The 15,883-nt window shown below is 37.5% G+C and overlaps 1 protein-coding gene across 3 annotated transcripts in view; it reads left to right on the top strand.

The window, feature by feature from the left end:
- The window catches only part of CAB39L (calcium binding protein 39-like), a 126,554-nt gene that overhangs the window by 94,633 nt on the left and 16,038 nt on the right, over nucleotides 1-15,883 (top strand). For all 3 annotated transcript variants that reach the window (XM_008569927.1, XM_008569928.1, XM_008569926.1), the window contains 2 exons: nucleotides 3,867-3,926; nucleotides 7,473-7,538. In XM_008569927.1, the coding sequence (XP_008568149.1) occupies nucleotides 3,867-3,926; nucleotides 7,473-7,538 (126 nt within the window). The remainder of the gene's footprint in view (nucleotides 1-3,866; nucleotides 3,927-7,472; nucleotides 7,539-15,883) is intronic.

Raw genomic sequence — 15,883 nt, 5'->3', positions numbered from 1 at the left:
AGAGGCTACAGGTGAACCCCCATGGAGGGTATATCCAGAACACATGGTGAGAATAGGCTTCAGTTGCATCAAATATGAAGAATGATTTTTAATACAAAGGATGATTCCTTTTCTTTCTAGCAACATGGCTGTGCCTAAACAACTAAGGAAGTTGTTTTCTAATAATAGATACTATAGTCCCAGTTTTCCTCCTTTTTTATCAGATGGCTCTTTGCTGTCATGGAAACCAGTCAGTTCCTTTTCAAAAAAACCATAGGTAAGACTTCACATAAGTGTAAACATAGAAAAAACTCTAATGGAGGAGAAAAGCAAATAATGGACATGTATTTTTGAAAATTTTCCCAGAGCTTTCTCAACATTTAATAAAATACATGTACTTATAATAATTCGTTGCTATCATATATTCAGCCAAATTTGATTTTAACAATGGTACTGAATCACAAAAATAAATTATGACGTTTTGATTTGTACTTCAGCTTATCTTCCATTGAACTTAAGTCAGTTCCTTGAAAAACTAAATAATCAAGAAAGTTTTCTAGTATACTACCGGTATTGGAAACACCAATTTTCTATATTTTACCAACATGCTTATGGTTAATGTGTAACAATGACCAGAAATCACTTTTTTTAACTACTAGTTTCAAAGGGTTTGTTTGTTTGGTTGGTTGGTTTAGTATTATTTTGGCTTTGGCTTTAATTTTTTTTTAACCTCTTTAGACTCACCCTTTTTGTTTTGAGCTCCAAGCTGATTGTTGCCCAGTTTAAACATTAATGTTTTAACATTGTTGATTTATGTTTTTACCATGGTATTGTCTACAAATAGCCCTTTTCCAAAAAATATTTCTGAAAACAATAATCTCTTTCATTCTTCCCTCTAAAAATATCAGAATAGAAGTGATTTGAATTCCATCTCTGTCACCTGATTAGCTCTATGTCCTTGAGCCAATTAACCTTTGAGTTTCATTTTCCTCATCTGTGAAATGAAGAAAATAATCCCTGATTTGCAGAGTTGTGAAGATTAGAAATAGTATTTGTAAAGTGCTTGGTACATTCCCCAACACACAGTAAACCCTTGCTATGGCATCGGTCACTGGCCCATCAGTCTCATGTGCCTGCAGTTGAGAGCCTCTGTTACTCCACCCCAAGTTTCTCCCAAGCAGAATTCACTAAAAATATCAATATCAGATTTTTTTTAGCATAATACTTAGACTATGCCAAACTTAACCCTGTCAAAATAGAATTGTTAGGAGGTAGGATGAGTGAGTACACTATTACAAATAATTTTTTAAAATTTTAAATTCTTTAAAATTTGAACTTTATTTTTCTTTAAAACTTTCTGCTTTTTCCTTCTTGGGTAGGATTCTAGCTAGTTTTTTGTGGGGGGTTTTCCCTCACTTAGTTATATGACCTATAATAATGCAGCAGTTATATTTGTCTCTGTATTATGTGCATGTAAGCATGCATGTATGTATACATGATATAATTCTTCCAGTTTTGTGCATAGATTTATTTTGTACATAAATTTGAGGGTATATCTATGTATATATCTTATATACACACTCAAGTATAAATAAGTGTGTATCTGAGTGAGAGAAAGCATATCATTTGTTGGCTGTATTAATCATATGTACGCTGAAGGAATTCTACCCTACCATATTTTTCTACTATTGGATTTTTAAGTATTTCAAGTTTTTTTTTCCTTTGGAATTTGAAATTTCTGGTTCTAACAGAACTCCTTGCTGATTCATCTTTCTTTGGGATAACAGTAATACATAACACAACCTTTCCAGGCAGCACTGATCTGTAAAGTGCTCTTTCTCCATCACCACGTGTGCTGGGCCTAGGAGAACCCACAGGAGAGCTTAGTCTGCACTTTCAAGTCTGACCATTGTTGTAACAGGTAGAGAATTCCCATAGGTACAGCAATTGAGTGTCTTCTGCAGCCCATAAAGAGAACCCCTTCTACCTTGGGTCAGCTCAGGAAATCTCTGATACTGCTCAGGGAGTTCTTGTGAGATTAGGGTGCCTGAAACCAAGGTTTCCTAAATATCCTCTTAGAAAAAGATTAGGAATCCCAAAGGTTGCTGTGAACTGTTTTATTCCCTCAGGAGTACTCTTTTGTTACAGGAACTAGTTTGAATCAAGACCTCAGACAGGCCGGGAATGGAACCCGCTTTAGAGGGGTTTCCCATTTTAAAACTCCAGTTCCAGAACAGTACTGAGTGCTCTGCTCCACTGGGAAACAAAAGCACCACATTTCCACTGATAGGCCCAGTGGTCATTCAAGTTGTGTGATGATAGGTAATAGGAAATTAAGAGCTGGTTGCATTATTTTTGAACATGAAAATTATAGTGTACAATGCTTTAAATATTTTACTTTTTAAAAAAAAATTAAAGTAGAAATAAATGGGTTTTTACCATTGTTGCTGCTTGTCTTTTCTCTGTGAGGTTATGATGTGTGACTTCTGTATGCTTTTATGAGATTTTAATTAAATATGTATTAAAGAATTTATTTTGGAAAACTTAAAAATTCTTGTTATGTTTTTAATTAAATTCTGCATGGTACCTGGGGCAGGGTATTTAGCCTTGAAGCATATAAAAGGAATTAGGTGAGGCTTGTTTTCTTTCAACTTAAGGTGAATTAAGGATATCATTTAGGTGTAAGTTGAAAACAGTCAAACTTTCCTTCATGCTTTTGTTCAGTTTTCTGCAAGTTTATATCTGCAATAAAATAGGGCTACTTGTCTTCAACTTTGAAAGGTACATTGTCCTTCGTAACTTGCACAACACCTCACAGCCTGTTAACCTGAAAACAGGACCATACTGATTTGACACTGTTAAATGTCATTCCTATGCTTCTCAGTATCAGAGGTGCCTTCCTTTTTTTTTTTTTTTTTTTTTTTTTTTTTTCGTGTCCGGCAACGGATCGCAACCCTCAGTGTCACGCCCGTACCGGACCGGGACCGGCAACGGGATCGCAACCCTCGGTGTTGCACCCGCACCTCACTCAGCCAGTGAGCGGGAACCGGTCTGTATGTGGGATCCGAACCCTCGTTGGGAGCGCCACCACTCTCCCAAGCGGCGCACTGTAGCAGTGCGCCACCGGGCCGGCCCAGGTGCCTTCCTTTTTAAAGTGATTAAAAAAAAAAAAAAACGAAGATTAAAATCCTTGAAAAATATGTTAAATTAACCTGTGAAATATGGCTTTGGGCCATTCATAATTCTTTTTTTAAAGAAATGATTAGTTAGGGCCGGCCTGGTGGCGCACTGGAGAGTGCACCACTTGGGAGCACGGCGGCGCTCCCACTGAGGGTTCGGATCCCATGTGGAGACCAGTTCCTGCTCACTGGCTGAGTGTGGTGCGGGCACAACACCGAGGGTTGCGATCCCGTTGCCGGTCCCCGGTACGGGCATGACACCAAGGGTTGTGATCCCGTTACCGGTCAGTAAAAAAGACAAAAAGGAAAAAAAAAAAAAGAAATTATTAGTAATTAATGACATTTGAAAAATATCATAAACTTTATCTGAATATTTGTTATATCATAATCACAATGTAGAGTTCATGGCTTGAAGAAATATGCTATCAACTCATCTTTTAGGTTCTATTTGTTTCACCAAAAATTATTTCTATCACAAATCTAACAACGATATGAATTTAAAATACTAGGCTTAACACTAGGTTTTCATGTTTGTTTTTTTACATGAAACAAATTTGTATTTCACATCTTAAACTAAGGTAGAGATGGAAATAATTTTGTGGTGTAATGAAAATGTTTTTCTGCAACTTTTAGATGTTTCAAATGAAGGAAAAGATTTGTAAAATTTATTGGCTACAATATTGTTTCACTTGATTGTTCTTTTTCCAGGATTTACTAACAAGACATAAAATGTTGGTAGCAGACTTCTTAGAACAAAATTATGACACTGTAAGTAGATGTCATTTTTAAGACTTTACCTCTTTCTCTTTTTCTCTTTCTCCCTTCCTCTTAGATTTATGAGCAATTGCCCCTGTTTATTAGCCACAAGAGAAATCAACCATACTCAACCATACCCCTGATTTGTCTATTTACCTGGAAACCAGGTCATCAGGAACCTTTATGGAAAATTGAGTCTGAGAGAAGGTCAGGGCTTTCTTGTTTTTTACATCTTTTTTTGTTGTGCTTTGGATCTCCAAGAAATGACTAACACCTGCTTGCTTTGATCCTGAGTTGAGTCCCATGGAAGAGCACCCCATCCTTACTAACATTTTACTTGGTTGATAGTTAGTTTTACTTACTAATAGAAATACCAAGAATATTTCTGTCTTCCAACTCCCTTCTCTAAAGGTGAATCCAACTCATCATTTTGAAATTCAGCTGAAATGTCACTCTTCTAGGAAGCTTTCCTTAATCCTACCCCTCCCAAACATATACACACACACACACATATTCTTTCTCTCTTCCTCTCCCCCTCCCATTCCCTCACTTTATTCCCCCACCTTTCATTTTTCACATCATATTACTATGGTGTGTCTGTATTTTTCTGGCTGGCCCTGAGGTCCCTGAGAGGCAGGAACCTTATCTGTAGAATACAGGGGTTCAGAGTACAGTACAGACTTTATAGTCTGCATGCTTGCTTGGCTTCAAGACCCAGTTGCCTCCTTACTAATTGTGTAACTTTGGGCAAATTATTACACCTACTGCAAAATGAAAATAGTAATAATACCTACCTCATAGGGTTGTTGAGGGAGTTTGATAAGATTTAAAGTTTTATAATATGATAGTAAGCCCTCAGTATTACTTTTTATCATTATTACTTGTATCCGTGATACCTAACTCAGTGCTATACATTTGTTGGTGTGCAATGAATGATGAATGAACAGATCCATCCAAGAGCATATATCTGTTGCTAAATATAAAGTAATAGAAACAAGTTTAAAGTAGAGCATAGCACAAATCTAGAAGCAGAACTTTATAAGTTTCGTTCTAGTGTTGGTTCAGGTGCTCTAGCCCAGTAGAAATATAATGTAGGCCACAAATGCAAGCCACTGTGTAACTTCAGATTTCCTAGTTACCACACAAAAAGGTAAAAAGAAACAGGTGAAATTAATATTTATCTATTTAACCCAGTATGTCAAAAATGTTATTTTAATGTACAATCAGTATAAAAATGATTAAGCTGTTTTACATTCTTTTTTTCATACTGAGTCTTGGAATTTTTGTGTGTATTTTCCACTTACAGCACATCTCAGTTTGGACTAGTCACATTTCAAGTGTTTGGTATATAGCCTTGTGTTGGGCAGCACAGGTCTAGATTGACTGTGACGAGGGGACTCTCTCATCATCATCCTCATCATCATCCTAGTGGTGATACCAGCAACAGCTGAAGTTAATTTTTGCTGAGATTTCAGTCATTTTGCATGTGTTGGTTAATATTAATATTCTTTGTATCTCCATTGACCAGCATGTTACCTGACACATGACAGCAGCAGTGTAATATGCCATCTTAAAGGAGCACTTAACTATTTATAATATTGATGCCCAAGCCAAGAAGTTCCAAATGTTTCTGTATATGGTACGATTAGTGAATTTTTCGTCTTCATCCATTAAAAGCAACAGACAATTTCATATGTATACAATATTTAAGGTAATGATAAGTAAATTAAGGTATTTTCTTTATTGTTTGAGATATTTGGCATTGAAATTAAATCATATATATTTACAAAAAGAAACGTATTTTTGATGATAACTTTATGGCTTCATGCCTTCCCAACAGTACACAGTATAGGTAGACAGTTGGGAATATAATAGGCATATAACCAGTGGTGGCCCACAAATACTAATAATAATCCTCAGGAAGTCTCTGAACCATTTATACACTAGACAAAACTTGCCATATGCTCCTAGACTCTGGGAAGATGTGGGATACCCTATCGGTAGTATATCTTCACACATGCAAGTCATGAAGATTTAGCTATGTTTCTATTATTTATAAATTGTTTATTGGTCGTGCTTCACATTAAGATAGCATATGGCAAAATCTATAGGATCAACTACTAATTTTTTCTATAGAATGTGTGAGGTGAATGTGTTGGGCAATAATGCTTTGCATACTGGGATAATACACAACAATTTGAGAGACTAATAAAGTCATTTTCTTTGACTCTTTATTTACTTAATTTTATTTTTGAATCTCTGTGTCACTTCTTGTGTAATTTAGTTGTTTCACAGATGTGAGCCTGCTGCATTGGCCTGAACGTTAGCTCGAGAACTCATGCTCCCTCAAACATTTAATATTTCTTTAGTTTCATATTTCTTTAGCAGCAAACCATGAAACTGGAGCACATGATATATGATTCTAAAAGAATGAAACTGGTAGCTTAAGGAGTCAATCATACCTCATACATGTATGTGCATTTTAAAGTTACAATTACAATTTTTCACAAGGTTTGTCTGATAAATTTAATGATTCACAAAATCCTCCTTGTGTTTTAGGACAGAATAAATTGTCATTTATATAAAAGAGTGTAATTACTGGGATTTTTAAAGTGAGCTACGTTTTTGTTTTTGTTTTATTTTTACTTTTCACTTTCTCATTCTCTTATCAGTAATTATCAGCATGCAAAACTTGCCCTCATTACACACTTGTGCACACACACCCCTCACACTTGGCTCTCGGAAGGCTGGGACTGTTTTCCACCCTCTTCAGTTCCTGACCTCTCTTGCTGTCCGTCCTGGCTGTCCTCACTTCTCCCATTTTATTGGTCTCTGAGTGTGGGGAGGCAGACACTGAGCTTCCCCAGCTGCCAGCACTCTATGTTAGACGGAAAGGCCTAGACTATGATTGATGACTGCATTAGGAAACAGGAGGACCTCACGCACCAGTGTCCCCAGCTTCTGGTAAGAGTGGAAGTGCTCAAGAGAGGCCAGTTGGGATTAGCCTGGCCATCGTGCGGCAAAGCCTGCCTCATTCCTCACCTTTTCACGCTATGGATTTGATAGTCTGATTCTTTATGGGTTGCCAAGTGAAGCCCTATGTGTATTTAATCATTTCCCAAATTTTTCATGGACCCATAGCTACCAGCAAGGCTGCATACACAGATTTCTGTAAAATGGCATAAAATGAATTATCTTGCAACTTTTAATAGATATTTTATTAAAAATGATTAATTGGGAGGACTCAAAACTACAGTTTTTCTAATCAATTTCCAATTTGCAGAACTAAAATAAAATACAAAAAGTTGTCCCTTGCATCTTATCATGTGACCTCCCTGCCCCCAGTATCTTCATGTGTAAAGGAGAGTAGTGAAATGGTGAATCCTCTGTGAACAGTGGTGATCAACTAGGGTCGAGTACATGGTGGTACAAAGCACAGAGGCTGGCCTGCGTGGGGCCAGAGGTTGGGCATTTACTCCTGAAAAGGAAAGCAAGCAAGTCTAATACGTAGAATGCACTGCCACTTTTACACTCTAATGTGTATTTTCTTTCCATTAGATTTTCGAAGACTATGAGAAATTGCTTCAGTCTGAGAATTATGTGACTAAGAGACAATCTTTAAAGGTAATATCACATTTCTTTAAGTTAGAGTCCCCATAAGTTGATGTCTCATTAGCAAATGATTGATCTATTAGTGGACAAGTAAATACAGAAAAATTAAAGTGTTCTTTTTTTTAACTTGAGAAGTATATTTTATGTTATGACTGTACTTTATAGCAAAATAATGTAAGCATCCTGTCTCAAATACTTTCTGGAAGTAACAATATAAATAATAAGTACATGATAAAGTAGAATTTAGAATATTTCTGCTAAGAAGGAAAACCAAACCTAAGCTAACTTAAATAAAACCAAAATTCTCTCCTAGGGGATATTTTCTAGAGATGAAATTACTCTTACAGTGAAATGAAGATAGGAATTACAGTTTATAAAGAAGAATCAGTGAGGGTCCTGTAATTATACTGTGTCTTAAAACAGAATAGGCAGAAAGAAATGATCTATGTTGGGCCAGCCTGGTGGCGCACTGGAGAGTGTGCTGCTTGGGAGCGCGGCGGCGCTCCCACCGAGGGTTCGGATCCATGTGGAGACCGGTTCCCGCTCACTGGCTGAGTGCGGAGCGGGCGCAACACCGAAGGTTGCGATCCCATTGCCGGTCCCCGGTATGAGCACGACACCGAGGGTTGCGATCCCGTTACCGGTCAGTAAAAAAAGACAAAAAGGAAAAAAAAAAAAAAAAGAAATGATCTATGCCTCTTATACTCTGTAAACTCTGTAAACTAGACTTAGGAGGGGGTACTTTTGCAGAGAAGGGGAGAGGAAAAAGTAACAGAAAAAAATATGTAAAATGCAAAAATCAAACTTTCCTTCTAAGTTGCCAAGCACAGTAATCGATAAATTCTTGTTATCTTCATTTTTGAATGGGAAAGCAACATTTTACTATGATATGGCATTTATAGAGTAGAAATGTTATGGGGCTTCTGTTTCATCAGAAGCATTTATCTACCAGACTTGTGACATATTTTCCTAAAGAAGAGTTTTTTTACCATATTTCACTGTCCCATTCTCTGAGCATTCTAGTCAGTCGGCGTTTTACTGTAGGTCATTTTAAATACATCCACCATTTAACACAACATGTTTGAATTATATTTACCACAAAGATTCTGAAATATGAAACATAGTCATTCTCTAACAATTAAAATAATAATATTTTTAAAAATCTCTAACAAAGTTATGTGAGAAGACCACATGATCATATATCTAAAACTATGCTTTTCTAAAAAAACTGCCAGGATTACACTGAAACAGATTCTGGAAAGAGGTTAAAAGATGATGTAGCTAGGTAGAAATGAAAATAAAGTCATACTGGCCAGCTGCCAAAAAAAAAAGAAAAAGAAAGTCAACTGTCTGTTATCTGTAAATAGCTTAGATGGATGATTATTGGGAAGGGGTAGGAGGAAGGTAATAGGACATTCCATTCAGTCAACAAATGTTTTCATGCTCTTATTCCAGACATATGGTGACAGCCAAAAACTTCACATGGACCTCATGTTCTATTGGGGGAGAACAGACAATAGACAGATAAACAAATAAATATATAATTTTCAGGTAGTTTTAGTACTAAAAAGAAAAGTTAAGCAGGGTAAGAGGGCAGAAAGTGATGACTAGGGGGATAGGTGTGTATGTCTGTGCTATAGTAACTGGACCATCAGCAAGTCCTTTCTAATAAAAAATTTGTCTAGATTTTGTCTAAATTTGTGGAAAATTAAATGACTCTGAATACGGGTGTGTGTGTGTGTGTGTGTGTGTGTGTGTGTGTGTGTGTGTGTGTGTGTGTGTAAAACCAAATGGCATTTGCTATTTGCCGTGCCTGTGGAAATTACAGGGAGTCCAATAGAGAGGGCCATGTCATGAGTGGCCTGCTCTCCCTCAGTGAAAAGGTGCCTGGAAGCAGCCATTTGGCCTAGAGGAAGTGACAAAGCTCCTGAGGGGTGGGACCTGGGCTAGAGCTGTATCTCTCCCATCAGCTTCCACTTGGACATTCAAAAGAATGTTATTAGTAGATAAGATTAACTGTTTTTCATCCAGCAGTTTGTATGATGTTCCAGCTTGCTTGTATTATTTTTACATGTCAGAATGATGATATTCACAGAACAATGTATTTGTTTCTAAATATTGGATACATTTAAGCCAAGTCAAGAAATTAAATCTATTTTTCACATGTTTTTGTAAGTTTACCCATGATTTTGCATTAGCCATGACCTGCTTTCCCATGTGTTTGTGCCCTTGCTACTTCCAGCTTTTTACCTGTTAAAGGAGAGGCCAATTTTCAGCCAGTCATTCAACACTCTTTATTGAGTTTCCCCTTTGTGTGAAAATCCATACAAGGTGATCCATCTAGGAAAAAAAACCCATGGTTGTGCTGCTGTCCATGCTGGAACTTGTAGTGACAGAACTGTGCACTGAGCTGATCTCCAGGCAAAGGCAATGACTTCAGAGCAGTGTTACATCCAGGCAGTTTGCTAAGAGCAGATGAAGATAAGGATACATCCTATTTCCACAGCCACGTACCTAAAGAATAGAATTCTTTATTTGTGAAGGGCTCCACAAGGACAGCCTAAACATGCAGAGCTTGTCCATGTTACTAGAGATGGTGGCCTGGAAGGGAATAAAAAACAAAAGTGACAGTGCTCTGAAGGGCCAGCATATAGGAAATCGCTCATAAATTTTCCAAATCTTTCCTCTTTTCAGTGGGAGTCTGTCAGGTACTGGACCAAAGTAGAGAGGTTTGTATGAACTAAGGTGACTGAACCAAATTGGGAGGAAGAAAAGCTGAAGGTCATAGTCTTTAGAATTTATCCTTATACCATTTTCAGCAGTGACAAGAACTTGTGTCAGAATTTTTTCTGTAATTGACTCTCTCCAGGACTTTTGGCAGAGTCACAAAGCTGACCGCTTCCTTTTTACCCAAACATCTCCCTTCTGGGCCTTTCCCCTGCTTTTTCTGTCCTGCTATCCTATAATCCCCACATAGCCACATACCCATTGCCCTCATTTTCTTCTCAGGGTATCTTTGGCCCCACCTTGTCATGTTCCCCTATTAATGTTTGTAAAGTAGTTAGAGCAGAGTATAGATTTTGTTAAATAAATCGAACTAAATTCTGTAAATAAATATTCCTAGTAATTATCACTGGAGTTCATTATCCCTGGTCTCTGGGAGGAGTTGATCTATTCTAAATAAATAATTAGGAGTAGAGTATAAATGAGGTTTATTTCTACCAGGGTGCATTGCATTTAAAAATAGAAGCCTGTCAATCCAGTGAATATGTGATTTGTACAATATGTAATGCAAATTTGAGGGATAACAAACAGGACGGAGAAGTACTCCTTCCTTACCACCATTAGCCTCTTTCCCCTTCATGTGATTCTCCAGCTCGAGACATCAGTGCTGTTCCCAGTGACATGGGCAAAGAGCAGACAGTGTTCATGACTGGCACTAAAACTCTTGTTTAAACTCTCCCTTTTCAAATCGATTGTGTTTCCTATTTATTTAGAAATGCCCCAGCCTACTTGGGAGGCACCTTTCTTGTTCTTCATTAATTCACCCATACATACTACATTGGCTGCTATTCCTGCCTAAAATCCTTTACAGTTGGGTGTCTCACAGATATTTGAATTTACAACATGGTAAAACTGAGCACTGTTTGGGCAGTGAAAAAAAAATCTGATAAAAGGCAGATAAGATATATTTTAGAATGTAGAAACTGTTAAAATAGTTTCTGAAGAGTTGGCTGTTTTTGAATGCTAGACTATAGGCAGAAATGTTGCTGAAATGGTCTTGTGTCAGTCTAAGGAAACAAGAAGATAAATAACTGTGAAATGGGTTCATATATAAACATTGAGCTCATTAAATATTGTTTGCTCTTGTCTTGGTTTTCATTTGCATAGCATGTCTTTTTCCACCTCTTCACTACTAGTTTATGTGTTTGTATTGGTGAAGTGGGTTTCTTGCAGGCAGTATATAGTTGGGTGTAGTTTTTTAATCCATTCAGCTAGTCTATAGCTTTGAAGTGGGGAATTTAATCCATTTACATTCAGTGTTGTTATTGAAAGGTATTGCCATATTCCTGCCATTTTATTAATTTTTTTAATGGTTACTTTCCATTTCTTTTGTTCCTTTCTTTACCTTTTATTTTTTATCTTTGCTGTTTGGTTTTTTTTTTTTTTTTTTTTGGTAGTGATAAAATACTTTTTTTTTTTCTCTCTTTGTCATTTGGGTTTCTGTTCTACTGGCAGTTTTTATTCTTTCTTGTGTATTTATGATGATATATATCACTCTTTTGTTCCAAGATGTAGGACTCCCTTGAGGGTTTGTTAAAGGACCAGTCTTGTGCTGGTGAATTCTTGCAGTTTTTGTTTGTCTAGGAAAGATACTATTTCTCCTTCATTTCTGAAGGAAAGCTTTGTTGGATGCAGTATTTTTTGTTGGCAGTTTTTTTCTTTTAGTGTTTTGAATATGTCATACTACTGTCTCCTGGCCTGTGAAGTTTCTGTTGTGAAGTCTGCTGTTAGCCTGATGGGGATTCCTGTATAGGTGATTTGACACTTTTCTCTTGCTATTTTTACCATTCTTTGTCTTTGACTTTTGACAGTGTGACTATAATGTGTCTCAGGGAGGTCTTTTTGGAGTTGAATCTGTATGGGAATCTTTGAGCTTCTTGGGTCTGGGAGACCATACCTCTCCAAATACTTGGGAAGGTTTTGGCTATTATTTCATTAAACCAGCTTTCAATGCCTTTCTCTTTCTCTTCCCCTTTTGGTACACCCATAATATGGGTGTTTGTATGCTTGAGGTTATCAGAAAGATCTCATAGGTTTTCTTCATTTTTTTAAAATTCTTTTTTTTTTTTAATCCAACTGTTTTAATTTAAAAAGCCTGTCTTCTCTAAGTAGGCATTTCTCTAAGGAAGATATACAAATGGCCAACAGATATATGAAAAAATGCTCAACATCACTCAGCATCCGGGAAATGCAAATCAAAACTACACTGAGATACCATCTCACCCCAGTTAGGATGGCTAAAATCCAAAAGACTCTGAACAATAAATGCTGGCGAGGTTGCAGAGAAAAAGGAACTCTCATACATTGTTGGTGGGACTGCAAAATGGTGCAACCTCTATGGAAAATGGTATGGAGGTTCCTCAAACAAATGCAGATAGGTCTGCCATATGACCCAGCTGTCCCACTGCTGGGAATATACCCAGAGGAATGGAAACCATCAAGTCGAAGGTATACCTGTTCCCCAATGTTCATTGCAGCATTCTTTACAATAGCCAAGAGTTGGAACCAGCCCAAATGTCCATCATCGGATGAGTGAATACAGAAAATGTGGTACATCTACACAATGGAATACTACTCAGCTATAAAAACAAATGAAATACTGCCATTTGCAACAACATGGATGGACCTTGAGAGAATTATATTAAGTTAATCGAGTCAGGCACAGAAAGAGAAATACCACATGTTCTCACTTATTGGTGGGAGCTAAAAATTAATAAATAAATTCACACACACACACACACAAAAAGCGGGGGGGGGGGAAGAAGATATAACAACTACAATTACTTGAAGTTGATACGACAAGCAAACAGAAAGGACATTGTTGGGTGGGAGGGAGGAGAGGGAGAAGGGAGGTTTTGGTAAGGGGCTATAACAATCAACCACAATGTATATCGACAAAATAAAATTTAAAAAAAAAGAAAAGGAACAAACTATTGATACCCATAACCTGTTGGATCTCTAGGGAGTTGTGCTAAGTGAAAAACGCAAACACATTTATATTATTTCTTAATAAAGTTGATTTTTAAAAACAAAACAAAAAAAAGCCTGTCTTCTTGTTTGGAAATTCTTTCTTTCCACTTGTTCTAGCCTGCTGCTTATGCTGTCAGTTGTATTTTTTATTTCCTTGAATTAATTCTTTAGTTCCAGGATTTCTGCTTGGTTCTCTATTATCATTTCTATCTTTTTGTTGAATTTGCCATACATGTCCTGGATTTTTTGTTTGTTTTTTTTAACTTCATTGTGATTCCTATCTATTTTTTCATCCATCATGTTGAGTTTCCTCAGTATTACCATTTAGGATTCCTTTTCAGGCGATTTACCCATTTCCTGTTGCTTGGGGTCTGGTATTGGAGAATTGTAGTCTTCTTTTGGGAGAGTCATGTTTTCCTGTTTTTTCATGTTTCTCATATCTCCGTGTTGATGTCTGGCCATCTGGTGGTGTAGTCACTTTTAAATTTTGGAGTGGTTTTTGAGGGGAGAGACTCTTTCCTATAGAAGTGTTTTATATTGATAGTTGGTTTGGGCTTTGTAGATTTGATTCTAGGTAAGCACAGTAGTAAGTGCCAGCTCACTCCCCACACTTCTCTGCTGGTGCAGGTGGGCCACTGTGTCAGATGGGACACTGGGTTCCCAGTAAAGTGGTGTGGATCTAGGCAGCTTGCATACTACTGGCATGCAGTCTGCTGGTACTAGCAGGCTCGCTGCCTCAGGCAAACCCCTGAGCTCATGAATAGGAGGTAGGAGGGCATGGAACCAGGCATCCAGTGCAGGGGAGCAGGGTAGACCCTGCTTACTGCCCCCCAAGGGAGGGGGCAGGGCATTGAGTCAGCTGGAACTCTGGGCTCCCTGGGGAAGGAGGACATGGATCTAGACAACTGGCGTATTCCTCCCACTCCCTTCTGGCACTGGCAGTTCCCCTGTGTTGAACAGGGCTCTGAGCTCCCATGGGGAAGGAGGGCATGTATCCAGGGAGCCAGTGTGCTCTGCCCCCATGCTCTCTGACAGGGTATGCAGGGCCACTGGGTTGGCAGGACTCTGAGCTCCCCTGGCTCCTATCCCATTTGCTCTTTCCTTTGATAGAAAAATGTTCTGGGGACCTCTGCTGATACAGTTTTCCTTTTGGGGATTAGACCTGTGGTAGCAATATATTCTATTTTGTCATAACCACATTTATATACATGAATTTTATATTATTTTTAACATAGATCATAATTGTAGGAAAAAAGAGGTTAGATTATTATAACAGTAAGTGACTTTGTAAGTAATAAACTGCCTTAAATACTAGACTACTTTTTGATTCCAAAGTATTGCTATTTGCTGCCTTTTGTTAATCATATTCTAAATTTTCCTGAACCATCTTGGGGTGCTTAATTAGTGGTGTCAATAAAAAATAATTAACAAAGAAATTCCTTTCCCTCATGTGACTGAGCTTAGGAATTTATTTCTTATCTTCTTCAGAGGCCTGGCATTTAATTACTAGCAAGAAAGATTATAATTCAGTAGAAGCTTGGTGGAATTTGGTGGGGGTTGGGAGCTCCAGTCAATTTCATTAAAACACTAAGTTTTAAAAAAAGCTCATTTCTACTTGCTGCATGGTTTTACTATGTACTATGAAGCATATAAAGTAAGAAATTTAAAGAAGTTAATTATGAATTTTTCCACTTACTCAATATAGTGTTGCTTTACTGCTATATATTATTATGGAATACAGAATTTTGTCATTGTGAGTGTTAAATAAAATAGATTAACATTTAATGGCTAAATGATTTAGTGTTGTTAGTCAAGTGATTTAACACAATTCTTTCAGAAAAGTTGTGAAATCATATTAGCAGAGGATAGGTTAGGTAGAATTTATATGTAATAAAAATTGAAGTGACTTAATCTGAACTTAACTTATAACTTAAACAACTTTATTGAGTGGGTGTGTGTGTATGCACAGATTTTAAGAGTAAATATTTTAAAATGGAATTTTCCTTTTGCTGAAACCTTTTGATACATGCATATATGGTATATATGTGTACATATGATACTTTACTCTATATATTTCTTTAGAAGCTAAGTAAGGGCCAGCCCGGTGGCGCACTGCTACAGTGCGCCGCTTGGGAGAACGGCGGCGCTCCCGCCGAGGGTTCGGATCCCACATACAGACCGGCCGCTCACTGGCTGAGCAAGGTGCGGGCACAACACCAAGGGTTGCAATCCCGTTGCCGGTCCCGGTCCAGTACGGGCGCGACACTGAGGGTTGCAATCCGTTGCCGGTCACGAAAAAAAAAAAAAGACAAAAAGGAAAAAAAAAAGAAGAAGCTAAGTAAGCCTCTTATCAGCTTTACAACCCAAAAGTGGTTGCTATTTTTGTTTTGCTTTGTTTTGCTTTTTGAGGATCTGAGACTCATCCCTTTGAAATATAAATATCTAGGAAGATAGCACTCCTATCTCCCTGTCACCAGGGAAGTCTAACCTAGGTGCCTTTCTCTAAGCTATAACCATTTGCTTGTCAGAGAGATAAGAGAGGTTTTATTACTCAGATAAAGACAATTAGCTAAAACAAATTCCCTTGCCAGGTGAACTATAAA

Source organism: Galeopterus variegatus, unplaced genomic scaffold, assembly GCF_000696425.1.
Source record: "Galeopterus variegatus unplaced genomic scaffold, G_variegatus-3.0.2 Scaffold545, whole genome shotgun sequence".
Classification (NCBI taxonomy): Eukaryota; Metazoa; Chordata; class Mammalia; order Dermoptera; family Cynocephalidae; genus Galeopterus; species Galeopterus variegatus.
Note: the sequence above shows the minus strand (reverse complement) of the source record. Positions and strands in the feature narration are given on the sequence as shown.